Genomic DNA, 26,150 nt, shown 5'->3' on the forward strand with positions numbered 1-26,150 from the left:
GTACTATTTTTTGCTGAATGGTCCTCAAAAATGCCTACAACTTTGGCGAAGGCATCAAATCGATCAATAAATTCTTTCAATCATCACAAAATTGACACAAAAAGGGTGGATTTTTAGATAATCTCAACAGTTTCAGGGAGGATATCGTAAATCACCTTTCCATTTGTTTTCTGGCGGACATTTTTGAAAACTTTTTGGATGCTTTTTTTATAGGCTTGCAGCATGAATTCAGGCACAATCAAATAAAAAAAGTAAACTTTTGTAACTGCTTTTTTGAGGAAGGTTCGAATATGCTCATTGAAATAGTGATAATCGTGTTTGGATTAGTTAAATTTTCGATTTTTTTTCTTTTTTTTCATTCTCTGTTAGCAAATTGTCCTGGAATTGATCCCATATCTCAACGAGAAAGTTCTGGACTTATTAAATTCCAAAATGATTGAAATACATGAGCACCACCTTTCCAAAAATGATTAACTCTAAGTCAAACTTTCTTGAGGGTGCCGTGGAGAAATTCCCTTATCCTCTTAAAAAAGAGGAGCACCAACAATTCTCGTCTTCCAAGTGCCCTATGCTTGTCCCCTGATGTGGGTGGAGATAAATAATAAATTCATGAAAAAATAGATATTAAAAAAATGGCTATTAAATGATATTTTGATTGTTGCATTTCAAAAATAAGGAAATGTTAAAATCTTGTTCTAATTTAGAATAGGCACAACTCAAAACAAGGGAAATTGGATACTAAAGACCTATGTCAATTTTTATGTACAACGGTAAAAAACACGATCAAAAACCATTTCTAATCACTTTTTTTCATTTTAATGCAAAAAAAATAATGACAAGACAACATTTTTTCGATGGATCAACTATGGTCCCCTTGGAACGAGTTGTCAAGTAGGAACTTTTCTGTCAAGAAGAACCGCTAGGTTAATTTTTAAAAATTGATTTAAAAATCAATTTTAAACTCTTTGTGGTCGTACAAAGGGTCATTGTACTCAGAAAAATAAGCTTTATCGCTGTAAACAATAATATCAGCAATCTAAGCTTCATTTTAAGACCAAATTAATGATCCGACCAAACTAACCTTCAAAAACTCCACAAGTCAAGCCCCAGCTGCAGAAACAGTGGCTCGCGCAAAATTAATTTACCACCTGCCAAGCCAGGTGACGGGGGTGGTGTTGACTGCACGAGTTTTCGTTACAAGTCCAACCCATTTCGCCACTCTAATGAACTTTGGACAAGCCAGCCCGCGAGCAAGCAATATTGCGAATGACTGCTGCTGCTGAGTTGGTTGGGCTTAGAACTTCCCGGAAACTTTGCTCGCTCAATTTCATTACTACTCACCTTGCTTGCTAGTAACTGTTTCCGGAATAACCCGGTGAGGAAGGGCGGGGAGGAGACTTTCCGGCGAAATAATCTGTTTACTGAAAGAACGTTCATCTTCTGCCGGGGCAGGATAAGTAAAGTCTCTAGTTGGTGTCGTAGTTCGTAGAAGTAAAATAATGCTGTTATTCGAAGCTGTTACGTTTACGGCATCTGCTGGGAGAATCCTCAAGAAATGCATAACTAAAGGATGAAGCAACTCATGCATTCAAAATGCACGCAGTAGAGCGGAAAATATGCATCGATTTATGTGAATTTTCTACGAGCCCAGGCTTTCTTTCAAAATGTTCATTCAACCGTGCCAAGTTCTTTCTCTGACGGGATTTATTTTGAACCAGTTTTTCTTTTCATCGCAAAAATTGACAGCATTCTTCTTCTTTTTTTGTGGGTGTTTTGGGAATATCATATTTTCCCTTTTTTGTGCTACGTAATTTTACAGCTAGTTCCATGTAATTTTACTGCACTACGTGATCTCACTATTGATTTTATGACCTATTTTAATATAGTTTCAAATAATTTCGGTATATCTAAAGTGACTCTAAATGCTCTAGCATGCTGACTTTGCTGAGGCGCTAACTAGCGGCGGTGCTAATCGCTTTAGTTCCCTAGAGGGTGCTTTCCAGCAGATGATTGTTTTTATGGTACATTGTTGAACCTTTTTTAGTTAAGCTGGTTTGTTTGCCAGTGGAAATTTGGTGCAATTGTGCGGTGGTGATGCTAAATTTTATTAGGAAAAGCATAGAAGAGAGCTTTCCGGAAATTAGGTGGAATATTTTGCCTACACTTTTTTTATTCTTGTGAAGCCATCAGTCTAGATTACATAAATACTTGAATGGAATAACATATGGTAATGCTCTTTTGATCTTATTCAAATAATTCAATTTAATAACAATTTCATTTTTATTTTTACTCAATATACAAATCTTGTCAACAATTTCAGCACAAATTTTGTAAATTCTCAAACTAATATATTCAGCAAAATTTAGTTTTTGAACTTTTCGTATTAATTTAGCATCAATCTCAATAAGTGTGTGAAAAAACATTGTTTGCAAATGCGACGTAAAACTAGTTACTTTTCATGTAATTCTCAAATGTTAATGTTTAGTGTTTAATGTTTAATGTTTAATGTTTAATGTTTAATGTTTAATGTTTAATGTTTAATGTTTATTGTTTAATGTTTAATGTTTAATGTTTAATGTTTAATGTTTAATGTTTAATGTTTAATGTTTAATGTTTAATGTTTAATGTTTAATGTTTAATGTTTAATGTTTAATGTTTAATGTTTAATGTTTAATGTTTAATGTTTAATGTTTAATGTTTAATGTTTAATGTTTAATGTTTAATGTTTAATGTTTAATGTTTAATGTTTAATGTTTAATGTTTAATGTTTAATGTTTAATGTTTAATGTTTAATGTTTAATGTTTAATGTTTAATGTTTAATGTTTAACACACAAATGCCCAAATTTATTTTTCGAATATTTTTATTTTTACCGTGTTCTGGAGGTCATTTTGAGCAATTTTGTTCTTCGAAAAACTTTACTTCTCTTGTTTTATGTTTTTCTTGTTTCATTTTTAGTATTTTAATTTGCATTTATCATGTTTAGTTTATATTTGTTTTTGATAGTATTTGGCCTATTCTACCACACTTTTACAGTTACTTTTTAATTTTTTGCATGTTTTTCACATTTTGTGCTATAGAATGGCACCATTATCATTTAAATTATAAAAAATGCGTAGAGGCATAGTCTCGAACACTATAAAAATTACTGCAGACTTATTTTTACTTAAAATATAGGAAATGTTAGAAAAAAACACAGCAAAGTTGGCCCCTAAAAAAATTACATTTTTTAAAACGTTGGCAAAGTCACATAAAACAAGTAAAACTTCCAACCCTTAAATTTTCTGAAATTTGAAGAATTCTTCTTTCTAGTTTAAAGATTTTTAGATTTTTATATTTTTAGATTTTTAGATTTTTAGATTTTTAGATTTTTAGATTTTTAGATTTTTAGATTTTTAGATTTTTAGATTTTTAGATTTTTAGATTTTTAGATTTTTAGATTTTTAGATTTTTAGATTTTTAGATTTTTAGATTTTTAGATTTTTAGATTTTTAGATTTTCAGATTTTTAGATTTTTAGATTTTTAGATTTTTAGATTTTTAGATTTTTAGATTTTTAGATTTTTAGATTTTTAGATTTTTAGATTTTTAGATTTTTAGATTTTTAGATTTTTAGATTTTTAGATTTTTTGATTTTTAGATTTTTAGATTTTTAGATTTTTAGATTTTTAGATCTTTAGATTTTTAGTTTTTTTGATTTTTAGATTTTTTTGATTTTTAGATATTTAGAATATTAGATTTTTAGATTTTTAGATTTTTAGATTTTTAGATTTTTAGATTTTTAGATTTTTAGATTTTTAGATTTTTAGATTTTTAGATTTTTAGATTTTTAGATTTTTAGATTTTTAGATTTTTAGATTTTTAGATTTTTAGATTTTTAGATTTTTAGATTTTTAGATTTTTAGATTTTTAGATTTTTAGATTTTTAGATTTTTAGATTTTTAGATTTTTAGATTTTTAGATTTTTAGATTTTTAGGTTTTTAGATTTTTAGTTTTTTAGATTTTTAGATTTTTAGATTTTTAGATTTTTAGATTTTTAGATTTTTAGATTTTTAGATTTTTAGATTTTTAGATTTTTAGATTTTTAGATTTTTAGATTTTTAGATTTTCAGATTTTTAGATTTTTAGATTTTTAGATTTTTAGATTTTTAGATTTTTAGATTTTTAGATTTTTAGATTTTTAGATTTTTAGATTTTTAGATTTTTAGATTTTTAGATTTTTTGATTTTTAGATTTTTAGATTTTTAGATTTTTAGATTTTTAGATCTTTAGATTTTTAGTTTTTTTGATTTTTAGATTTTTTTGATTTTTAGATATTTAGAATATTAGATTTTTAGATTTTTAGATTTTTAGATTTTTAGATTTTTAGATTTTTAGATTTTTAGATTTTTAGATTTTTAGATTTTTAGATTTTTAGATTTTTAGATTTTTAGATTTTTAGATTTTTAGATTTTTAGATTTTAGATTTTTAGATTTTTAGATTTTTAGATTTTTAGATTTTTAGATTTTTAGATTTTTAGATTTTTAGATTTTTAGATTTTTAGATTTTTAGATTTTTAGATTTTTAGATTTTTAGATTTTTAGATTTTTGGATTTTTAGATTTTTAAATTTTTAGATTTTTAGATTTTTAGATTTTTAGATTTTTAGATTTTTAGATTTTGTAGATTTTTTGATTTTTAGATCTTTAGATCTTTAGATTTTTAGATTTTTAGATTTTAAAATTTTAAGATTTTTATATTTTTAGATTTATAGATTTTTAGATTTTTAGATTTTTAGATTCTTAGATTTTTAGATTTTAGATTTTTAGATTTTTAGATTTTTAGATTTTTAGATTTTTAGATTTTTAGATTTTTAGATTTTTAGATTTTTAGATTTTTAGATTTTTAGATTTTTAGATTTTTAGATTTTTAGATTTTTAGATTTTTAGATTTTTAGATTTTTAGATTTTTAGATTTTTAGATTTTTAGATTTTTAGATTTTTAGATTTTTAGATTTTACGATATTTAGATTTTTAGATTTTTAGATTTTTAGATTTTTAGATTTTTAGATTTTTAGATTTTTAGATTTTTAGATTTTTAGATTTTTAGATTTTTAGATTTTTAGATTTTTTGATTTTTAGATTTTTAGATTTTTAGATTTTTAGATCTTTAGATTTTTAGTTTTTTTGATTTTTAGATTTTTTTTGATTTTTAGATATTTAGATTATTAGATTTTTTGATTTTTAGATTTTTAAATTTTTAGATTTTTAGATTTTTAGATTTTTAGATTTTTAGATTTTTAGATTTTTAGATTTTTAGATTTTTAGATTTTTAAATTTTTAGATTTTTAGATTTTTAGATTTTTGGATTTTTGGATTTTTAGATTTTTAGATTTTTAGATTTTTGGATTTTTAGATTTTTAGATTTTTAGATTTTTAGATTTTTAGATTTTTAGCTTGGTTTAATGTTTATCGTTTAATTTTAAATTTTGGCTTATTTTGTCAAATAAATATTTCAATTTATTAAATATTTTTATGCAATATTTTTATTCAATTTTTCCTGGAAGTCGAGACGGAATACAAAAGCTGAATTCCAGTTTGTGCTGAACTTGTCTTATCTTATGTAATCAAAACATATTTCAAATGTCATACCATAAGAAACACTATAACTAGAGAAAAGACATCTCAATCCAAAAAATACCAAATGACGCAGGACAGCTGCCAAACGATGTACATTCCAGAAAAATCGTTTGACAGTTCTCCACTCCATCAAAGTAAATTCTTCTCAAATTTATCACAATTCGCTTCCTCACACGCGCGAGCAACAACTACTTCTACTTCTGACGTCACACTACACTAACACCACGACTACTAGATGCTCGGTTTGGGCGAAGGCGTCCGATCAATGTAGTCCAAGCTGTCCTGCTGGGCCTGCTGCGATGGCGACTTGGCCCTCCCGTTCGCTTCCCCATTACTACTGTTCTCATCCGGTGTCTTGGCCGCCCCATTCGTGTCCTGCGGCACCTGCTGTTCCACCGGTGGCGCTCCCTCGCTGATCGTGGCCAACCTTGCCCCGTTGGAGTCGGACCGCGGCACCACCTCCGAGCTGGCCATCGCCTCGTCCAGCTCCTGCTGCCAGTCCGATTCCTTCTTCTCCATGGCTTTTCGCTTCTGCTCCTTAAAGCGGTTGTACACGAGGAACTGCTTGAGCAGCTGGGCGTCCAGCTGGCTGAGCTGATCCTGGTTGGAGTTGTCCCGGTGGATCGAGCGCTGCTTCGCGAGCCGTTTCTTCTTCTTGTGCAGCGGCTTCGTCTCGATGATCATCTCTTCCAGCTCCAGGCTGGGGTCGCAGTTGAGGTGATCCTTGGAGGGTTTGAACGGCGGGTTGGTCTTTTTGGCCAGCACGTGCTCGAAGCTCATCGAGCGCAGAAACTTGGTCTGCTGGAGCTCGCGCTGGCTGCTGATGCGGGCGCCCGGGTGGACGCTGAGGAGCTGTTGCGGGAGGGAAAGGGAAATGATTAATGTTGTAACATTGACCAACAATATTTATCCACGTGTTCATTTCGAGGCATGAGGCATGTTGATGTCCTCATGCGATTTAGAAAAAAAAAATATCTCAATGCACAATTTGGAGGAAAATCAATCGGAAAAATCGTGCAAACATCAAAAACTTATAGTGCATTGGAATAGGGATGATGGCAGCTATCCATTGCAATTATAATTACATGAAAATTTTCACAAAAATGCGAAAAAAATATCGAAAAAATATTCAAAATTATTTTTATAGCAATTTGGGTATCAAATGGTCGGATTTTTTTCATACATTTCGAATGTAATAAACGTAACTTAATCCACCTTTAGGTGGTTGGAGCCTTCCTCACATTCATATTGTACATTTGGGTCAACCAGCATCATTTCGTCGCCGTCGTGCTAACTTGTCGTACGTGCATTTTGGGCCAAATTGAGTTAAGAACACCATTTTGTGCAGCTCACAATGCCACATCTTTTGACCTTCACTGATCCCCAAAATTCGATTTCAATCCTAAGATATTCAATGAAAACCAAAAAAGCTCCGAAATTTTTTGTCACTTTTCATATGAAAGTAGTTTCAATCTTGTAGTGCTATCTTGTCACTCCCTGAAAATTGATGTAAGTGCGACAATTGGCCAAAGGGATTTCAGGTCAGGATGCGTTTGACGCACGTACAAGTTAGACTACCGCAAACATTTCTAATTATAACTCGGGAATCCAGCAACCAACTTTAACCAAACTTCGGGACAATGCACAGAATGGTCAGCCAAACAAAACGTGTTTGTTATTGTTTACATTGCATGCTTTCGTTTTTGTTTATTCAAGGTCAAACAGTAAAACGCGTTTTTCTCGGAACGTCAAAATGGCGGGTGCGACATGATAGCACGACGACGTCGATTTGCTACCAAACAAATAATGCTTTACTACTTTGTTCAATACTCATTTCTTATAATATGGTCGTGATGAACAGCACGAAAGTGCACTAATGGTTATATAATTTGCTGTTTTCGATTTTTGGGTTCATCCGAAAATTCTTTCAAATACGGTTTTTTTTCTAAAACGAATATAACTTTTAAAGTGATTTACTAAACTCACGAACAGAAGATTAAAATCGGTTCAGGCAGTGTCAAGATAATCGAGTGCAATTATTTTGATCAACATCCTCAATATACTCATACAATCCCTTCCAAACCCTAAATTATTCACCGGTTAAGGAACACTGCACTGCTTTAACAAATGGATTTTTCGAGTTCATTGTGTTATTATCATCAGATCGAAGGATATTAGGATGTCGATGAGGCAGAGCAAGTCTTGGGCAAGAGCGATGTTGTTCCATGCATAAATCGCTCCTTAATTTCCGTCGAGACGGGTTGTTTCATCGCGGAAGTATCGATCGAGGCTCGAGCCACCTGAAAGTACCGGTCGATCACTCTGAGTATAAGTTAAAACTGTTGCGGGGCTTGGAAGTCAGTATGAGAGATCTGCTTGCGGATTAAAACGGGTGGCGCTAGAATTTCGCCAGAACAGGGTCACCGTTTCCACTTTGACTCTTACGCTTACCCCTAAAAGCTCTCCGACGAACATGTCCTACGCTCCTGCTCCGTCATCATATCCAACGTGGACATTTTATTTGTCCAATTTACCTTTGCTTACTAGACCGACCGATATTTTCAGCAAGCTGCTACCGCGACGAAGTGACCCGTCCTAACCGTCAACCTGAGTTTACGCAACACTCAAAACAAATCAAATAAACTTGTGTTTGACATCTACGAGGCTGTTGACAACTTGTCAGCCTTGCCAGATCTACAGAAAAATGTTGAGTACAGACTATTATTATTGGACTGCAGTCCGTTGACTAGAACGTTTTTGTTTACATTATTTTTTTACTTTCATTAATTTATTGATTGGGCACTTAGTCTCCGGGTCCGGTGGTTTAGTGGTTAGCGTGGTAGCCTCCAAACCCCAGTATGGCCTGGGTTCAATCCCAGACGGACCCGGTGGCATTTTTCGTGACGAGATTTGCCTGACCACGCCTTCTATCGGATGGGGAAGTAAAACGTTGGTCCATTTGCGTAAAAGAGGTTTTGGGTGACTCACCACACATAACCTTCGGACGCCTAGAAATGAGCAGAAACTTGCAACAGAGCCCACAAAAGACCCGGGGGTCGTTAAAGTGGATTGCTTTGCTTTGCTTTTTTTTTGCACTTAGTCTCAGTAAATTAAGTCTTATGAGTTGTTTATTTCACTTAAAAGTTCGTGTAACTCTTTGTTGAGACAAAATTATTCAGCGACATGATTAATACAGACTTTTTCCTGAAAAAATGCAGACTCTCATTTGAAGCAATGTGGCAACCGGGCGATACGCATGCTGCGCGACTCTCGCGCGTATGCAAAAAGACCCGGCCTTTGAGGTTATGCAAAAATCACCCTTTTTTGTAGCTACAAAAAAACTTTTTCTTGCCATAACTTTAAAAGTACTTCACTAAACAGAATAAAATTTAATAGGGTCTTAGGGGACCTTAAAACGAACAGAATATGGCGGATCCGGCCAAAATCGGTTCAGCCAGTTTTGAGATAATCGTGTGGAAAAAAAATCATGTCTACACACATCCCCACAGACATTTGTTCAGAATTTGATTCTGAGTCGATAGGTATACGTGAAGGTATATCTAGGAGGTGTATTTAAGAAGTTCATTTTTCGAGTGATTTTATAGCCTTGCCTCAGTGAGGTGAGGAAGGCAAAAAACATTTTTGCAAATAGGGTGGGGTAGTCATCAATGAGACACTTTTGGTTTTTTACTTTCAACGATTTTTGTATTTTTTTAATCGGCTTGTTTTAATGAATTTTTGTTGCATTTACTTTGTTTTAATGTGTTCTAACATTGGCCAAAATAAGAGATCGATCTGACGTCTACATCCAGAGTTATACAATTGTCTCATTGTAGACGCACTTGGCAGGAACAATGAGACAGCTGGGGAACAATGAGACACTCTACGAAAATCAATAATTTTCCAGTAAAACGTCATGTTTTTGTATTGTTCCATTGTAGGTGACTTGCCTTAAACAAACAAGCTTTAATTATTAAAAGTTATACAAAAATGTATTTAAATTTTGTAAAATCCATTTATTTGTACCAAATAACTTTATATTTTTTGTTAAATGGAGTTAAAACTCAATAAATATGCCAAAAATCACTTTCAATTCATGTTTTGAAAGATTTACATAGATTTTGAAAAGTTTAACGAAGAAAAATCAAAGTGTCTCATTGTTACCCATGGGCTGAAAGGAGTGGGGAACAATGAGACAGCCCTAGATTCTGGGTATATTCTTAAATTTGGTCAAACCTAATGAAAGGATATTGTAGCCCAACTCATTCCCTATGGAACGTCGAAAAAAATCTGAAGAAATATTAGTTTTGGTGGCAGGCCTACGAGCGAAAATGTATTTTTTGTCCAAAATTTACTTTTACACAGAATCAAATATTTATGAATAACTTTTCAAGGGAGCGTCCATAACCAAAGCCACTATTATGGCAGACGTGTATCTAGTAGACACATCTTTCCCCCAAATATAAGCCTGATTGGTTGAAACTACTACTTGTGAGAGCCATTTTATCATTGTTATGAAAATACTCAAAATTTTCACAAAACTACGTATTTTCGAAAAAAAATTCAAAATTTTAGTTTTTCACAAAAGTATCAAATGATCGGGATTTTTTCATTCATTTCTAATGTAAAGACAAAAAAATTTTTTAACTCAAAATTTTCACAAAACTACGTTTGTTCGAAAAAATACTCGAAATTATTTTTTTGCTTTCTGGATATCACACAAATTTTTGAAAATACTCAAAATTTTCACAAAGCTACATATTTTTGAAAAAAAATACTCAAAATTTAATTTCTTACAATATGGGTATCAAACGATCGGGATTTTTTTTTCATAAATTTCGAGTGTAATGATAAATTTTTTTGAAAATACTAAAAAATTTCACAAAACTACGCAAATGTTTAACTTTTCTCGTTTTTTAAATATTCAATGAAAGAAAGCCACTCTGAAAACAAATTTTGAGAAAATTTCCTACAATTTTCTCTTTGAGACTTTGAAAATCGGACTAGTACACAGAAAAAAAAAATCATGGTAATATTACATCTGGGAAGGGGTACATCTTTTATGTCAGAAAAAAGGTGTAATTTTACCTTTGGAAATGTGTAATTTTACCACTTTTCTGGTGTAATGTCAGTTTTTCAGTCTAAATTGAGGTAAAATTACATCACAAAAGAGGTAATATTCAACCTCCCAAAATTACAGTTTCCAAATTTACATTATTTTTTTCTGTGTAGTTTCTGAGGTACAGCCTCACAAAGAATTCGAATTCGAAGAGATAATGGATTCGAATCGATGAAAATGAGTTTTTTCGAAGTGTCACCTGCACAGTAAAAAAAAACATGGTAATATTACATCTGGGAATGAGTATATCTTTTTGTCAGAAAAAATGTGTAATTTTAGCTCTAAAATGTGTATTTTTACCACTTTTTCGTTGTAATGCCCCTTTTTCAGTCTAAATTGAGGTTATATTACATCATAAAAGGGTTATATTGAACCTGCCAATTTTGAACCTTTCAAATTTACACATTTTTTTATGTGTAATTAGTCTGTAATTTTCAACTGATCTTGGAAACTGAAATAAAAATAATTTCAATTTATTAAATGAATTTAAGCCTTACTTTTAAAAATTGTTGTGAAACAGATAACCCATTTTTGAAAAAAAATATATTGAAAATATCAGAATTTTTTTTCACAAAATTAAACCTAATACTCCAAAACAGTGCGAAAAAAACTTCAAAACAACGCACTTTACCAAAAAATCAGTACATTGGAAGCATTTTTTTATGACGTAACGAAAAATTTTGAACTTTTCGCCCCCCCCCTCCATCGTAAAAAATAGCCGTACAAATCTAATAATTGTTGTATGGAGCGTCACACAGCCGGTCTCTTTTCGATTACATATTTGATTTAGCTTTCAAAAATATGTTGTTAAGGTTTTGTTGATCACATTTCGATATTTAAAAATCTCACACTTATTTCAAAAAATCATGTTTCTTGATCCAGATTCTGCACCATCATGCACTGTGGCTCAAAAGATGACTTTTTATGTTCCAAACAAACAAAGTCGAATATTTAAAAAATATGTAATAAGGAAACTCAACTTTTAGTGATAAAAAGTTTAAGAAAAATATCGGAAATTGGGTTTTCTAATTGCCACTCTGTGTCACCCAAACAGCTTTCTATTTTCAAATGCCGATTTTTCTGAAACTTACGGGTCAATTGAAAATGTCAATACATAAAAAATGCGTGGAAAATTCTGACCTCTTCGAAAGATTATTTTAAAAGGGAATTTTGAAAACTACATAATACATGCAGAACAGATAATTTCATTATTGATTAATTTTTTGACATCCAAAACTGGACCATTAGTTTCTAAAATACAGACATTTGAAAATTGAGTGCTGCTTGAAAAAAATATGGGCAACTCATTTCTATGGAGAAGCAATCTAATTAATTTTTTTTTCAAAAGATCATGTATCCGAATTTTGTCGATGAATATGTTCAAGTAAAGTTGTCAAAAACCGCTTGTTTTTGGACCATCTTATTTCAGATAGGATTATCCTAATCACCAAATACAAAAATACGGTCTAATTATTTTAGCCAAGGGACTTCTTTGCCAAATTCCAGCAAAATCGGAGCATTTTTTATCTGGATCCTGCTGGTTTGACATGGAATCGGTGCATGAGGTTACATTTGTCTTTTTAAGCATTCAAATGTCTTAAAATTTATCGGTTTCAAATAAAAATATATGAAAAATTGAACTTCCAACCCTGAACGAGCGTTTATCGAATCAATTTGCATACTTTTTTTCTCTCATCGCTAGACTTTTTTCAAGCAACAATATTGCCCCTCCCCTTCACTTAACATTAAACGAAAATAAAAACCTCCGGCTCTCTCAACCAGCACAATCCGACTTCCGATTGCATTGCATGAAACCATGATACCGTGTTTGGCTTGTTGCATCAGAATGCAATTATCTGCAATTATTTTTAATTTCCGTGCTCACCTTTTCTTCCACAATCCCGCACACCCACACCAACGCCACGTGGCAAAACCGGTAACAACCGAAACAATCACCCATTAGCGCACACGGCTCGCCGGGCAAATTGTGAAAGGGTGAAGGTGCTTAAGGCTGAACTAACTTTTAAACTTTCTGATGACGAAAGCGTTTTTTTGTGATTTAATCGATTTAATAGAATAATTAAAAAAAAAAAAAATGTTAATAATGGTAAATTATTTTTTATTTGATACGATAACAATGTAGTTAAAATGCAAAGTGACTAAAGGGCCAGGACATAAATCAAAAAGACTATATTAAAAAAAGGTTTTTATGTCTTTTAGTAGCAGTAAAGTTGACAGTTGGAACTGGCAAATAATTAAGGTAAAATTTAGCAATAATAATTAAATTTATTGGACTTCTCATAAATCAATTGAATGTCCCATAAAAGTGCACCTCACCATAATGAAAGGATTGCCTGTTTGGCCCCGGCTACACCTGATTTTTAACCTTCTCATTTGTTTCAAAAGGGCTCCCGTTGATTTCACTTCCGGTGGGGTACAATGTGGGTGGTGTGTTGAGGGCAGGCATAATCTAATTGCTGGCGTGGGGCGATTAAAATGAGAATTCCATTTTTCATCCAGCCTGACGGTAGTTGGTTTCAGGGGCTAGCTTTTCCGACTCATACAATGTAGTGTAAAATTGCGAGCAGCTGGCACGCGATGAATTTCCTTTATTTTTTGCAACTTTAGCATGGCAATGAGTCGTGAGCACGATTTGTTTAAGGTTAACAGTGAAGTTGCTTTCCGGCCGTGAGCTACTTTTGATTAACTTTGCTTGTACTGCGGGTTTCGTTTGCAAGGGGTTAAAAGTTGTAATTTGATTTGTTGCCTTGGTTAGAGATTGTCTGATGGTTAGACTGAGTGGAATTTTGATTTAGATTCTCAAGATTTTCGCGATTTTTCAATTTGTATTTTTTTATTTGGATGAAATTCATACATTTTCTATGGAGCAATTCTCTCAGATTTCTGTCATGCGATTTTTCTTGTATTTTTTTTATCCGGCAGAAACTTTGTTGGTGCCTTCGGTATGCATCATTAGTTTGTCCATATAACTTTCCAAACTAATTTGGCAGCTGTCCATACCAAAATGATTTATGAAATTCAAGAATCTGTATCTTTTGAAGGAATTTTTTGATCGATTTGGTGTCTTCGGAAAAGTTGTAGGTAAGGATAAGGACTACACTGGAAAACATGATACACGATAAAAAAAATGGTGATTTATAATTTAACTTCTTATCACTAAAACTTGATTTGCAAAAAGCACTATTTTTAATTTTGTTTATTTTTTGATTTGTTTTAGGGGACATCAAATGCCAACTTTCAAAAAATTTCCAGGTTGTGCAAAAAATCTTTGACCGAGTTATAAATTTTTTAAATCTATACTGATATCTAAAAAAAAACGAAATATTGTTTACCCAAATTTTTCAACTTCATTTTTCGATGTAAAATCAAATTTCCAATGAAAAAGAACTTTGGTGAAATTTTGATTTATTGCACCGTTTTCAAGTTAAAGCAATTTGAGTAACTTTTTTTGAAAATATTATTGATCCTTGCACTGTAACTTGGATTTGGCCCGCACTTTTCTCTCGCATTTTTGACAACAAAATTTACAAAAACTAGGCAACCAGCAGTTGTTTGTTTACATTTCCAGTCGCAGTTTCCACCAAACTGGACATTCGCACTTTAAAATTGCGATTGACAGGTGAGCAACATCGGCTCGCTTTGATAATTTTTTGAGAAAATTAAAATTTCCCAAGCCAGTTTGACAAGTCGCAATAGTGCGATCGATATCAATAATTTAGTGCGAAGTCCAAGTTAGTGAGAATTGCGCAATAGCAGTTTTTCATTTTTTAACATGAGATCGAAGCAATCTGCGCCTGTGGTAGGACGCGTTTTTTGTTTGCTGTCATTTTCGTCCTTCCGATAATTTTAAAACTTTCTTCAAAATGTGTGTTAAATAAGTTGAAATGCAAAGATCTCGTTACTATTCGGGTGCAAGACATTTACAGTGGAAGTGAATTGGAAGCTATTTTCATGGAACATGAAAAATTCGATTCCAAAACAAGGGAACAAGAAAACCAAGACAACAATCGCGAAGTGGCCATCAATTCAAGCGTTCCTGTGAGTCCCGTTTCTGCCATATAACATCCAGGACGGCGTCGGGGATGTATTTGATGGCTGATCCTTGCCGACACCAGCGTCAATCAAGAATTACTGAAGAAGGTGTGGGTCGTCGTGGCGTCCTGCCACTCCAAAGTCGTGTTGTTGCTTGCTGTATATCGTGCGGTACCAGTACTGTCGAAAGTTCTGCTGATCAAGCCGATTCAAGACAAGAACTCAAGAAAAGTGAAGATTCGAGTGGAACGTGGCGAGACGATTGGAGTTGTTCTTGAAGATTTCGTGTTTTTGGTGAGAGCTTTCCATTATTATTTTCAAATAATTCTTTCATCTATTCTAACATTCATACATTTCAATGAAGACGACTAAGCCACTTTACTATATACGCGGTAGGGTGTTCCCTTGGTCGTTCGCTTTGAGTTGTGGATTGCCTGCTTCTCTAATGAAGGTTCGACTAGGGGGGCATGCTTATTAATTTCTCGTCGCTCCATACCCTCAGTGACGTGATGGGAGCAAGGGCGTCTATGCGAAGTGTCCCTACACCCGCTACAAATTTTCGGTGCTTGGGGAGGGAAAAGGGAAACCATTTTGATATATGCGCCGGTATTTGTAGCACTAAAATTCGTGCAAAAAAACTTATGCACGTGGGTGTACAGATTAAGGAGTAAAAGATGATCGAATTGTTCACCTAGCGCTCACATGTGTTCCAGGACCAAGTTGCCGGCGGGTATGGGGATCATACATACATACATACATAGTAGCAGTTTTTCATTTTTTAACATTCAATATTACGCCCTTTTAAAATGTTAGTCTTGATTTAAAAATTTTGAAAATATTGTTTTCGAAAAGATCGAAAAATTTAACTTTCGTATTTTAACATTGTAAATCGGATCATTAGTTCCTGAGATATCGACATTAGAAAATGGTGGGTTGTTTGAGTGAGACTTAGAAAACATCAATTTTCCTGTTTTTAAACCTTTGCATGGCAATATCTCAGCAACTAAGGGTCGTATCAACAAAGTTCAAAAAAGCAAAATATAGAGAATTTTCTCAGCTTTTCAAAAAAACTTTTTTTTTTCGAAAGTGGGCGAACATGTGCACTAATTTAAAAAAAAATTAAAAACTGCGACTATTTTCAAAAAAATTACCTTAAAATGACTTTAACTTGAAAACGGTGCACTTTATCAAAATTTCACTAAAGTACTTTTTGATTGCAAATTTGATTTTACATCGAAACATTAAGTTGTATTGATTCAAACCGGCTCCGTGGCTTAATGGTTACGGCTTCTGTCTCCCAAGCAGAAGGTTCAGGGATCTAATCCCGGTCGGTACCTTTGAAATTTGGAATCAGGAATTTGAATATGAATAAAAACTAAAATGAAATCAGGTGGGATTCGAACTCACACCTTTGGATTGGTGGTCTGGGACGCTAAGCAGTCGGCCATCAGAAGGTTTACACTCTAGCAGTGAATTGATCCGTAGTGTTGAAACATGTTATCTTCTCATATTAAATACACGCTGATCCTTGATTTGCCTGAGGGGATTGGAAGTCTAAATATAGATCGAGTTTCCCTCAGATGCTTGCTTCTATGTTTAGGCGGGGCCGAACAATGCCCAGCGACCTCGGAATTGGACCGCAAGGAGCTCTGTCATTCTGAAATGGGTTGTTGGAAGCAGCGCGAGGGCTATCACCACCTAATACCCGGGACTGAGATAAGCTGTATCAGCATTCGGCGGCATATACACAGCCTGATACAAATTATACTTTCCCATAATTTCGCTACCGGTTAGCGGTATTGGATTGGACCACACACACAAAAACATTAAGTTGTATTGATTCAAAAATTTATAACTCGGTCAAAGATTTTTTGCACAACCTGGAAATTTCTGGAAAGCATTTGATTATGAAAAAATAGTGTTTTTTTGCAAATCAAGTTTTATTAACAAAAAGTGAAAATGAAAATCACCAAAAAAAATTTTACCTTGAATATTTTTTTCTTCAGTGTAGTCCTTATCCATACCTACAACTTTCCCAAGACACCAAATCGATAATAAAAATCCTTGGAAAGATACAGATTTTTGAATTTTCATGCATCATTTTTTTATGGACAGCTGCCAAATTTGTATGGAAAGTTATATGGACAAACTAATGATGCAAAATGGCTTTTTTGGGCATACCGAAGGCACCAAAAAAATTTCAGTCGGATAAAAAAAAATACTAGAATGAAAATTAAAAAATAACATATTTCGTAGAAAATTGCTCTATTGATCCAAGTAGTGGAACCTCGTGTTAAATTTTCTATACCTTTTGAGAAAAATATTTTCATATGAAAAAAAACTTCCATTTCAAAATAGCTTAAATCGAATTATTTGGACCTTTTGAAATAAAAGATGTGATTTTAAAAATCTCAAAATATTGGGTTGAGAAGACTTCACACGAGTTTCACATTTGAAAATTAAAAATTGGATCAATAGATTCAAAGGTATCATCGCATGGTGAGACAGGGCCGAATCGGTAGCACTTAGAAATTTTTAAATTAAGATTAAAATAAGGTTGGATTAATAATGTCTTAAAAAAAATGAAAAGAATTTCAGCAACATGTTTTTTTAAATTCAAAAATGCCTTTAACTTAAATACGGTGAATTTTATAAAAAAAAACTTTCGTTTCTTTTTGATTCCAATTGTAATTTTCATTCAAAAATTATTTTTGGATATTTTGTTATTTTTCAATTTTGAAATAAAAAAAAATCATTAAAAAATGTATTGTACAGCCGGACAATTAATGTCTTCTCATTAAACTGTAAATGATTTGGTAAATAACGTTATGGTGTTATTTAAAATGAAATTATTCGTACAATCATAATTCCAAGCTTCAACATTCTTATTTCTTTGAAATTAAAAATAAACTTCGTAAGCGATCACTGTTGTAAAGTGTTAAAAAAAAACAAAAAGTAAACTTCATTCCTTACCTTCCCGAGCAGATCGATGAACGCGTCGCTCCAGTGCCGCGGAAAGTGGGGCTGGGTGTTGAGGACGTTCTTCACCTCGACGAGCGGCGTCGACGAGTGCACCACGAACGGGCGCTGGCCGGAACGCATCTCGTACGCTACCACGCCCAGCGACCACCAGTCCACCGGGTAACTGTAGCCGGCTGAAAAAACGACCGAGGAGCACACAAAAGGATGGAAAACACGATTTAGTATATAGGTAGGACGATGTTCTGGACCGTGGAAATGGGACAGCGATAGTTTGACAATCTATGCGAAATGTGAAAACCTAGCAAATAAGTTTCCAACTATCGGTGTGTTACTGTATCGTGTAGAATGTTCCCGGTACATTGCGTCAGTTTTGTGTGGCCCTGGGGACATATCATGTCATGGGGAGAAATGCTACGAACGGGAACACGCTGGACAATGTCGGACCCGCCGACGGATGATTAGAAAAAATATGGTTCAGCTGTTGTAAGCTTCAATTTGTCAAAAAAGGGAAATGTGCGGGAAAATCTGTAGTTCTGCTGACTGGATATTTGTATCCGGGCCCGGTTTGATTGATTACGTTTATATGTTAGCCTGCAGAAAGCACGTCTGACGAATACAAAAGATCGGGAAGTTTTTGCAATGTATCTTAAAAACTCTATTACTTTTGAATCATTAGTGCAGATTACAATATTATTAGTTACGGAAATTGCTTTCCGCATAATTGATCGACGCCACCAACATCGTCAGCACAGCCGACAACAGTAACCCAAACTGCGAACAAAGCTAAACTTCATTTACCTCGCCGCGATTGAAGCAATTAGCTCGATTAAACCTCATGTGTGAGGCTCTGGGGGACTTTTCGATTACAATAAAATCAGAACATTTTGGACAGTCAAACTCAACACTTTGGAGTAATCAGTTAAGAGAAACCCACCCTTTAATCATGAACGTTTTATAACTTATTATATATTTGACTTTTCTTTAAGAAACTTTACAGTTTCGCGTTTTGGTTTGTTACAGATTACAATATCAACGGCTGATAAATTCTTCAAAATTCTCCAAAATTTCCGAATTTATTTGTAGGTTTTTTAGATTGTGTTTTTTTAAGAAGATGAAAATTTATTTTACTTGTTTCCCCATGGCAAAGGAAGCCATTTTTCCCTACAAGCCTTTTTTCAATTTTTAGGACTGATCCATACAAATTTTGGTGTCTTCAGCAAAGTTGAAGGTTATAATTGAGACTGCTCAGAAAACATTGTACACATCCAAAAAACCCCGAAATTTGAGTTTTTATTGCTGTTTGTAGAATTCCCAAAGTAAGTATTTATTTGAATTTTTGATTTTTTTTTGCAATATTTTAGAGGACCAAAATAGTAGTTTATGCAACAAGTTGCAAAAAGAGGATTTTTTCAGCACGAGTCGTACATTTATCCAACGAGCCAACGAGGTCAAGTTTTGCAACGAGTTCCATGCAACGTTTTTTGCAATTCCGAAAAACACCCATTGAGTGAAATTTTTAGTCAAATTTTCATGTATTTTGTCAATAAATCGTTTAAATAAAAAAAAAATGAAAAGTGTTACTTTTCGAAACAAGTGCTGAAAAGTTCATCTTTTCAGCACCCATTTCAGTGCTGAAAAGTAGAACTTTTCAGCATTTATTTTGAAAAGTGTTGCTATTCGATTCTGTTATTTTTGGTACAGAAAAGTAGGCTATTTCGTCGTTCAAGAATGACAGGAAAAGTAAGTAGTTTCACGACGGAATTGCAAAAATATGTTTTTACAATTAGGCTGGTACAAATTCTATTTAAAGTTTTTGTCGCCCCTCCCCCTTTCAAAGTTGGCCGAAAAATAAGGGGGCAAAACAAATATTTTTTTCAAAAATCATCAAAATTTCAATGGAAAATTATGAGCAATCAGCTGAAATCAATTTAAAATGCATTCCCTTGCGTTTAGAATCATTTTAAGCATGTTTGGGTTGATTTAAAAATCTTTTGATTTTTGATTTTTTTTGGATCTTCAGTATCACAAAAGGTTTATTTTGGTTAAAATTTTTGTTTTCGTCCAATCTTAAATTTTTTGAAGATCAATGATTGCAAAACAACTGAACTAGTGTAAAATGCATTTTAAAACTCTTTTTGCATTCAAATGTTGAGACTACGGCTTGTTATTTCATTTTTTTTTACAATAACAAAGTATTTTATACTATTTGGTGAAATTGAAAAAATAAATGAAAAATTAAAAAAAATTTTGAAGTGCTTTTTTATTTTTACTGATTTTTTGTGAGAAAAAAAGTTACTGAGAAAAAAGTTCTTAAAATAAATCTCGAAGAAATTAAAAAAAAGATTTTGACCAGTCTTATACGGAAGCTTTTTTTAAAAATTGAATTACAACGCGTTCGTTTTTATTTTCCGTCAAATAATAAACATGACATAACATATATTTAAGCTTCTATTTTTTTGGATTCTGGATTTTTTTGACCGATCGAAAAATTAAGTGGAAAATAGATTTTCCAAAAAATGGTGAAGTTTTGGAGCTTTGTTGTCTTCAGAAGAATTGTTGCAAATGATAAAGGGCAACTTTTGAATTGGTTCGAAGCCAGGGTGGTTCACTATTAGGGTGATTTTGAAAATCTATCTTTTCAGGAATATTTTTGGGATTTTTTCACCTTCTAGAAAGTTGTTGGACTCGCCAATTCAAGCAACTTTGTCGATGACACCAAAAATATATCTCGCAATCTACGCCTTCTAAGAAAAAATTTAGAGAAAGCTTCTGAGCAAACCTTCAAAAATCTGTTTTTCAAAAAGCAATTAAGAGTTAAGTATTAGAGAAAAGTGATGTTTGAGGCACTTTCAGAGCTCTAAAAAACGAATATTTTTATTTTTAAACAAGTCAATTTGCATGCAAATTTAAAACTTAATTATCTTGAAAAGGCGCATGCCAAATTTGAAGCGCTAGGTTGTATTCGGAAGAGGAGATCTAGCTTTTTAAAGGCTTAAAAATCCTAGGGGTATTTTTCTTTAAACTCGAGATATATTCATTTGAAAGTGTCTAATTTTCAAGGCCAAAATGTATGGGACCACTCTGATGAAATTCAAAAATTGTCCATGTAATTTTGCCGGCTAAATCTGAAACTACCCTGAGAATTGAGCAAAAGTGTCAAAAATCGATTTTTGGTCATATTTTGAGTTTTTATGATAATTTGACAACTGTTGATGAACAGATATTTTAACGCCATTGGTTTTTTCCTGTAAAATGTAAATAAAATGTGAGGAATCGAATGGATATACTCTAGGGTGCCCAGAATATGGGACTTTTTTTCAAAACCCCGCTCCACAAGCTGAATATTATTCCTTGACCTATTTTAGGACACTGGGCCAAATATGAGCAAAATCGGTCATCATTTACCCATTGATACTCGGAGGTGAAAAAATGTATGGAAAATCCAATTTTCTTACGGTTTGGTCTGTACGGTGCGCTACTTCTATCCAAATATTCCCAAAAATGATATTCTTATTGAAAATTTAATGCTCTACAACTTTGTAGAACATACCAAAGCTGTAAAACTCGATCCTAAAAAGTTATTAGCGATTTAAAAAAGTCATTTTTGTATGAAAATCATTTTTTTCGCCAACTTTAGGCTCAGGTATCAATGGGTTAATCTCGTCCAATTTCGCTCAAAATTTTCACAGATGCTTAAAATAACCCAAAAAACCATTTTCCGCTTGTGGAGCAGGGGGTCATTTTTTCTGGGCACCCTAATATACTCTCTTTTTTGTCAAACGACGGGAAGTATTCCATTTTATCCCATTTAACCCTTTTTGGGAATGGTGACCCTCTTATCTACGTCAAATAAATAAATTAATTAAAAATTTCTACATAAAATAAGGCCGATGAAAATATTTTCCAAAATTCCAAAGTAGGGGGTTTGGGAACTTAAATAAATTACGTAATGATTGCACGGCGTGTTTTCTGGGCAACCTTAAGGAGAAAAAATAGTCATCACTACTTTCAAATGTGTCTTATAGGAAATTTTCTCAGCTTTCCAATGCTTCTAAGAGCGAAATGTTTCATCGGGAAATTTCTGAGATATCTCTATTTTATGTTTTTTCTTTTAAAATCCTTGATTATTAATTAGACACTTTTAAATAACAGTCAAGGAAACTTGTCAAATGATGTGTTTCATGTGTCTTTTACTCATCAAAATGTGCAGAATAAGACAAGAAACAACTTTGTAGAAGGTTGCAAACCGCTAAACATTTTGAAAATTAAGTTTTAACTGAATTTTTGAATATGTTGATTTATTCAAATATTAAAATAATAAAATCACATTGAAATATTTTTTTTTTAAAGAACAAATAGATTATTACATAATTGTTGTGTACAAATAACACCGGTATGCTCTGATTCAGCTTGGAATTAGCTGAAACAACCGAAATTTCTACAGGTTTGAGATTGATAGGGTATTACAAGATTGTTATGAATAAATATAATATTTCCTTAATCAAACACTAACCAGTTGCATGGATACAAAACATGTTTAATACTAGAAATTAAACTGCAAATTACTGTTGCGAGCTTTAGGAGAAATACTTTTCATTAGTATGAAATGATTGTTTTAGTTTTTTTGTATTAAATGATTAAATGATTAGCAATATTTTAGAAGTTTATAAGTCTCTCATCTTCAATCTCATCTATAAAAAAATATATATATATATTTCTTGATTTTTTTTTAAATAGTTTGGAAAGAAAGTTTCTGTTTGTTTTTTTTTTGTTAAAATATTATTTAATTTTTGTTCAAACAAACAAAAAATTTTTGTGACGGTGTTTTCAGCATTCTGAATTGGAAGACCCGAGTTTTATTGCTACTTTTAAGTGCATTTTCAACAGAAAACATTTTATAAAATTTTATTTTTATTTTATACTCTAAAAATATGACTTTTGAAGCTTGCTACAGTAATATGTAGTATATTTTCGATTTCAAATCATATTTGTATGTATGTTCCAGGTTAATGTTTGCTTAAGAAAATATCAAATTTATTCATTAAAATTCAATAATACCATTAACAATCACAAACCTGCCAAAGTTTCGGTTGAACAAGCTAAATCAGAGTAGACACGTGTTATTTGTACACAAAAAATATGTAATTATCAAATAATTCTTGTACAAAATATATTTTTACACTGCTTTATGATTTTAATTTCTGAATAAATCGCATATATTCAAAAACTTAGACAAAACATAATTTTCAAAATGTTCAGCGGTTTGCAACCTTCTACAAAGTTGTTTCTTGTCTTATTCTGCACATTTTGATGAGTAAAAGACACATGAAACACATCATTTGACAAGTTTCCAGGACTGTTATTTAAAAGTGTCTAATTAATAATCAAGGATTTTAAAAGAAAAAACATAAAATAGAGATATCTCAGAAATTTCCCGATGAAACATTTCGCTCTTAGAAGCATTGGAAAGCTGAGAAAATTTCCTATAAGATACTTTTGAAAGTAGCGATGACTATTTTTTCTCCTTAAGGTTGTCCAGAAAACACGCCGTGGATTGAATAGGAGATTGTTTACAGCCAAAAATAATTTAATTCAATAGTGTTTTCCTAGAAAATCAAATTTAATAATTCATATCGTTATTTATTTGAAAGTAAAAAAAAAGGTAAATTAACATCGGGGAATGCTGACAGATTATAAGTTGGAAAAAAATAGAATATATGAAATAACACATACAATCATGCCAAATTACAATATTTCAAAGCTTAAAACTTAATAATATTGTAAATTAACATCTTTTTTTGTGTTATTTCACAAATTCCACATGAATTGAGGTTGAAATTATATCAAAAAAGGGGTGATATATAAATTACTTTAACCTCTCTTGTCAAAATCAAAACCATGGAATAAAAATCACGTCCAAAACCAATCATTACCACATGATTGCACTGATTCCAGCTGACTAGTTACAATCCGGTCGCTAACTAAATCAACTAAAAACACTCACACCATCTGACACATGATAGCAAAAACAATTTCCATCAATGTCCTGCACAAAAAAAAAGAGTCGAAAAAATAACCACGCAAGGACGAGCACGTGGCGATCGAATTTAACTCTATGGGAAATTTTCACTAACCAACAATAGTGGTGAGGGGGTGGGAGAAACCCGTTCAGTTGAACAAAAAGTTGGCAGCAACTTTAATTTAGTTATTCGACACTTTTTTTTCGCTGGAATAAAAACTAGAGTTGACTGGTTTGAGCGAAAAAAAAAAAAAAAACGTAAAGCTTTTCCAGCAACATGTGAGAGTGTCGATTTGCTCTCACCGAGCAGAAGCTGTACAAAAATTCGTTTTGCCTACACAGCAGAAACTTTTTTTTTGTTTGTTTTCAATTTCAGTTTCAGCCTGTTGTGAAAGAGCATCAGTCGCTACACTTAGGTGCATGAAAAATTTCAAATTAAAATTTCGTTAAATTTTATTTTTTTCTTAAGTTTAATTTTTTTGCTTAAAAATTGAAATCGAAACATTTTAAAACTGAAATTCATTTTTTTTAAGTTGCTACTGACTGTGTGTGTGTGGATAGATATGTTTCAAAGTTTTCCAATCCGTGAAAGCCTCCTAGAGCAGTCAGGGCTTACACACTACAGTCGGATTAGTAAACATAACAAGCTACATGTAACACACAAAAAAAACATTGCAGGGACAGAGAGCACCCGGGAAAACTATCCAAACATACCGGCACAGTGTGGACTTGCAATCAGGATGGTAGGATTATAGGACGACTTAAATTTTTACTTGTTTTAATTAGCTTTTTCCACTTTTCTCCTAACTTTGGATTTGTAAGACTTTTAGGCTTGTGCACAGTTTTGGGAAAAATACAAGTTTTCTTTTCAACCCCAATTTTTTTTAATATTTTGATCACCCTATTCCCCAGCAGATTTATTTTTTTAGCAATATATTGTTCCAACAAAAAAGATTAGCAAACGCTGAAAGCTCTGTCGCAGCTGGTTACTACCAGGAAAATACGATCCCCTAAAATCCCTCACAACAAGCTTTCACAGGTGACTGCATCAGTCACATCGAATGTCAATCCGTTGTTCGAGAAATTATATTTGCAAGTTTTATTCAAATTGATGTTTTTAAATATTATTCATGCACCTAAAATAAACACAACCAAATTCATGAATGTATGTACAAATTTTTAATCAAGCAAAATCAATTTTACGCTCCACTGGAAAACTATTCTCGATAAATATTTTCCATTTTTTCATGCAATATTGCTTGCTGCGTATTTTGTTGCCCTCGCCCACCCCCTCCCTTTTTCCGGAAGGTGGACTGGCATAGCACGTGTCTGCGTCAAGGCAAAATAAATGAATTTTAGCTTATGCATGTAAGCACGATGGAGAAATGCGAAATTCTGATTGAACAAGCTTTCCTAACAAAAGCTCACTGAAAATATTGCAAGGCCTGCTTGTAGTTCATAAACTTAAAATTAAATTTTGCGGACAGCTCAAAAGGCGTCATCCATAAAGTATGTCACGTGAAAATCGGCCAAAATTAACCCCCCCTCCCCCCTATGTCACACTTTGTCACGCAAGGTAGACCCCCCCTCAAAAAGTACGTCAAATTTTGCCAGACCCCCCCCCTTGTTTTCAATGGGATTTTTTAGTTTTTATTTCTTTAAACTTTCATAATTCTGGTATTTTTGCCATTTTAAATAAGAAAAAAAAATTATAAGTTGTTTAATTATTTATTTTTTTAATAAACATTGCAGTTTTGTATCTTTTAAAAATAAGAAGACCTGGTAAAACATTCATGTATATTAAAATTCTTGAAAACTTTTTTTCACAGCTTTGTATCTAATAAGTTCAAAGCACTTATAGCAGTTTTCTTATGAACACCCTGCTTTCAAAGCATTTATTTTTATCGAGCAAGAATTAGCAAAATATTGAAGTTCCAGCTGAATAAACAAATTTTGACTATATAATCAATTTGATGTGATCCTAAATAAAAGTAAGCAAACAATTTTAGAACAGAGGATTTAATTTAATTGTCTACATTTCGAATTAATATTATGCAATCATAAAAATACCTTGCGTGACGTCACAGTCTCGCAAACCCCCCCTCCCCCCTTCGTCACATCTTGTCACACCTTCGGGAACCCCCCCTCCCCCCCTAAGAGCGTACGTACTTTATGGATGACGCCAAAGCACAATAGCATCTACGAATAATTTCTACTAATGAACTTTTGCGATATTTTTTGCTCTTTTCGATAGAAATAATTACGAAATTTCAGAACCAATCCAAAGTAAGAATTTGAAGGTCCTCTGACTAATTCTCCACGATTCCTGCAAATGTTTTCGTGATTTTTAAATTTAAATT

General features: G+C 32.7%; 1 protein-coding gene across 1 annotated transcript in view; it reads right to left on the reverse strand.

Annotated features, from left to right (window-relative positions):
- Window positions 1-5,448: 5,448 nt before the first annotated feature.
- Window positions 5,449-26,150, reverse strand: part of LOC120428269 (serine/threonine-protein kinase 32B-like) — a 92,324-nt gene continuing 71,622 nt past the window's right edge. Inside the window, exons 5-6 of the mRNA XM_052711425.1 lie at window positions 17,763-17,944; window positions 5,449-6,469 (exon numbers count right to left, since the gene is read on the reverse strand). Coding sequence (XP_052567385.1) covers window positions 5,849-6,469; window positions 17,763-17,944 — 803 coding nt within the window. The 3' untranslated portion in view covers window positions 5,449-5,848. The remainder of the gene's footprint in view (window positions 6,470-17,762; window positions 17,945-26,150) is intronic.

Source organism: Culex pipiens, unplaced genomic scaffold, assembly GCF_016801865.2.
Source record: "Culex pipiens pallens isolate TS unplaced genomic scaffold, TS_CPP_V2 Cpp_Un0014, whole genome shotgun sequence".
In the NCBI taxonomy this organism is placed as follows: Eukaryota; Metazoa; Arthropoda; class Insecta; order Diptera; family Culicidae; genus Culex; species Culex pipiens.